At 40.6% G+C, this 2,678-nt stretch overlaps 1 protein-coding gene across 1 annotated transcript; it reads right to left on the reverse strand.

Annotated features, from left to right (window-relative positions):
• Window positions 1-130: 130 nt before the first annotated feature.
• LOC107289428 (vomeronasal type-2 receptor 26) lies at window positions 131-2,268 on the reverse strand. The gene is made up of 2 exons (XM_015818186.1): window positions 2,160-2,268; window positions 131-1,144 (listed from the first exon to the last, which is right to left on the reverse strand). Exons 1-2 carry the CDS (start codon window positions 2,176-2,178, stop codon window positions 246-248), a joined length of 918 nt encoding a protein of 305 aa, XP_015673672.1. The 5' UTR covers window positions 2,179-2,268; the 3' UTR covers window positions 131-245.
• Window positions 2,269-2,678: the final 410 nt, after the last annotated feature.

Here is a 2,678-nt window from a genome sequence, read left to right on the forward strand (position 1 = left end):
AATGTGGAGGAGATGGATTGTTTATAAATAGAGTTTGTGGAGTTAGAGATATTAATATTTGTTTACCTATATTTGAATATTAGCCTGGGATTTGGTTTGGGAAGTCCGGGGTGGGTGGGATATATTATAATATTGTGTAATACTTGTGATGTTTTTTTCTTTTTTGGAAAACAATAAAAATTTTATATTGAAAGAGAAAAATCCAAATAGTATTTGCTTGTTCAAAATTAAATTTTATTCCTTTTTTATTTCTTTTGTACTAAATGCTCCCTAGTGTTGAGATCAGGCCTCCATATAATTATATAGATTTTGGGGGTGAAAATACATCCCAGTAAACCACCACCAGAAGACAGGATAGAGAAAATCTCCACGGCCACCATGTACTTCCCTTTGGTACTCAGGTAGGTGGGGACAAAGGTCAACCAAACACTGCAGAAAACCAACATGCTGAAAGTGATGAACTTGGCTTCGTTGAAACTGTCTGGTAACCTCCTGGCTAGGAAAGCCACAGTGAAGCTGAGAAGAGCCAAGAGGCCCATGTAGCCTAAGACACAGTAAAACATGGTGATGGAGCCTTCATGACATTCTACGATGATTTCTTCAAGGAGTGTCTCCATGTCCAAATCTGGAAATGGGGGAGAAGTACTCAGCCAGATGGCACAAATACCAACTTGAATGAACGAGAAGAAGCAGATAATAGAATAGGCCAACCTTTGTCCCACCCATTTGTGGAATAGGTTTCCTGGCTTTGATGCTAGGAATGCTACAACAACTGTGATAGTTTTGGCAAATAGAGAAGAGATTGCAATAGAGAAGATGATGCCAAATGATGTTTGTCGGAGGAAACAAGTTGCCCTATTGGTCTGCCCAATGAACAGAAGTGAGCAAAGAAAGCAGAGAAAGAGAGTGATAAGTAGAATATAGGTGAGATTGCGATTGTTGTCTTTAACAATGGGAGTGTTCCATTGTTTAATGAAAATTGCAAGTACAAGACCTGTGCAGAAGGAAAGGAAAAGAGCCAGAGACACTAGAGTAATCCCTAGTGGCTCTTTGAAGGAGAGGTAATTCAGTCTCTTTGGAATGCACTTATTGTGAGCTTGATTTGGAAATTGATCTTCTGAACAACTGCCACAATTCTCCATATCTGAAAAAAAGGAAAGAGTTTCTGAACAGACTCAAACTTTTTAAAAGTTTCAGAGTTGCTTTTCAGGTTTTCCCTGCAATCTAAGTGTTTACTAAATCGTTTTGTAATTCTGTATTCAACCTACATTTTAAAAATGAGTATTGTAGAGAAACACTATTTAGATTTTTTCTACATTTCAATGTTCTTGTCTTTTTGGAGTGCATTAGGTTTTATAGCATTTCTGAACAACAGAACAGCATGTCTCACTTTCTAGTAGGAAAGAGAAAGGATATGCTTGACACTTTAGATCATGAAAAACCTGCAGTAGCAACAGAGCAGCAGTCCCCGACCTTTATGACTTGGCAGCCCAGTTGGCGGGAGGGAAGAGGGGAACTGGACTGCAGAAGGAATTGGGCAATGCACATGTATGCAGCTTGACCTGCACAAGTGATGGGCCTACATGCATGCGTGGGAGTGCCTGCTGGCCCACCACTTGTACAAGTTGAGCTGCACACACGCACGTGCCCATTGGTTTGCCACTGGTGCAAGTTGATCTGCTCATGCACGCACTGCAGCCAGGCACTTGTGCAGCCCAATTCTGAATAGGCCATAGCCCGATAGTGGACCACGGCCCATGGGTTTTGGACCCCTGCACTAGAGGATAGGACAGGGTTGTCAAACTGCTGGCCCATGGGCCGGACGCGTCATCGGAAAACCACGCCCACCTCATTGCTGGCAATGGCGAAAAAGCTTTGATATGTTTTGCGATGTCACATGATGTCACGAGTTGGACATGTCTGGGATAGGACAACAGGAAGTGTACTACTCGATTGCTGCTTCCTTTATATGAGGTGCCTTATCATTTGGATTAGACTCAACTTCAAGGATAGAGAGATAGGGTAGAGGACATCACTGATGTCTCTTTGTTTTCCTCATTTGTGCTGCATCAATACAGCAAGAAATAATGTTGAGGAATTTTTTTTAACTGTGATACAGGCTTTCAGACCTGGGTCCATTGGGATGCCATGAATCTTACCCATCTGTGTGGATATCATCTTTTCTGGACACGGAGCACAAGTGTAGCAGCAAAATTTCCGCCCTTCGATCTTGTTCTTTCTTTTTCCAAGAGGACAAGGGTCATTACATAATGAAAGAGGAGGCAGCTGTCCCCAAATAAAGAAATCAGTATTAATGTTTTGTTCATGTTTTTGTCTTACAGCCAATGAATAAGATCAGGACACTTGATAATCATTTCTGCCATGTAACAGACAATTTAACTTTGAAAATATTATTATTATTATTATTATTATTATTATTATTATTAACAATAACAATAACAATAACAATAACAATAACAATAATAATAATAATAATAAAGTTGGAAGGGACCTTGGAGGTCATCAAGTCCAACCCCCTGCTCAGGCAGGTAACCCTATACCATTTTGGACAAATGGCTGTCCAGTTTCTTCTTAAAAACTTCCAGTGTTGGAGCATTCACCGCTTCTGGAGGCAGGTTGTTCCACTGGTTAATTGTTCTAACTGTCAGGAAGTTTCT

Source organism: Protobothrops mucrosquamatus, unplaced genomic scaffold (genome assembly GCF_001527695.2).
Source record: "Protobothrops mucrosquamatus isolate PMUCROS unplaced genomic scaffold, P.Mucros_1.0 scaffold695, whole genome shotgun sequence".
NCBI lineage: Eukaryota > Metazoa > Chordata > Lepidosauria > Squamata > Viperidae > Protobothrops > Protobothrops mucrosquamatus.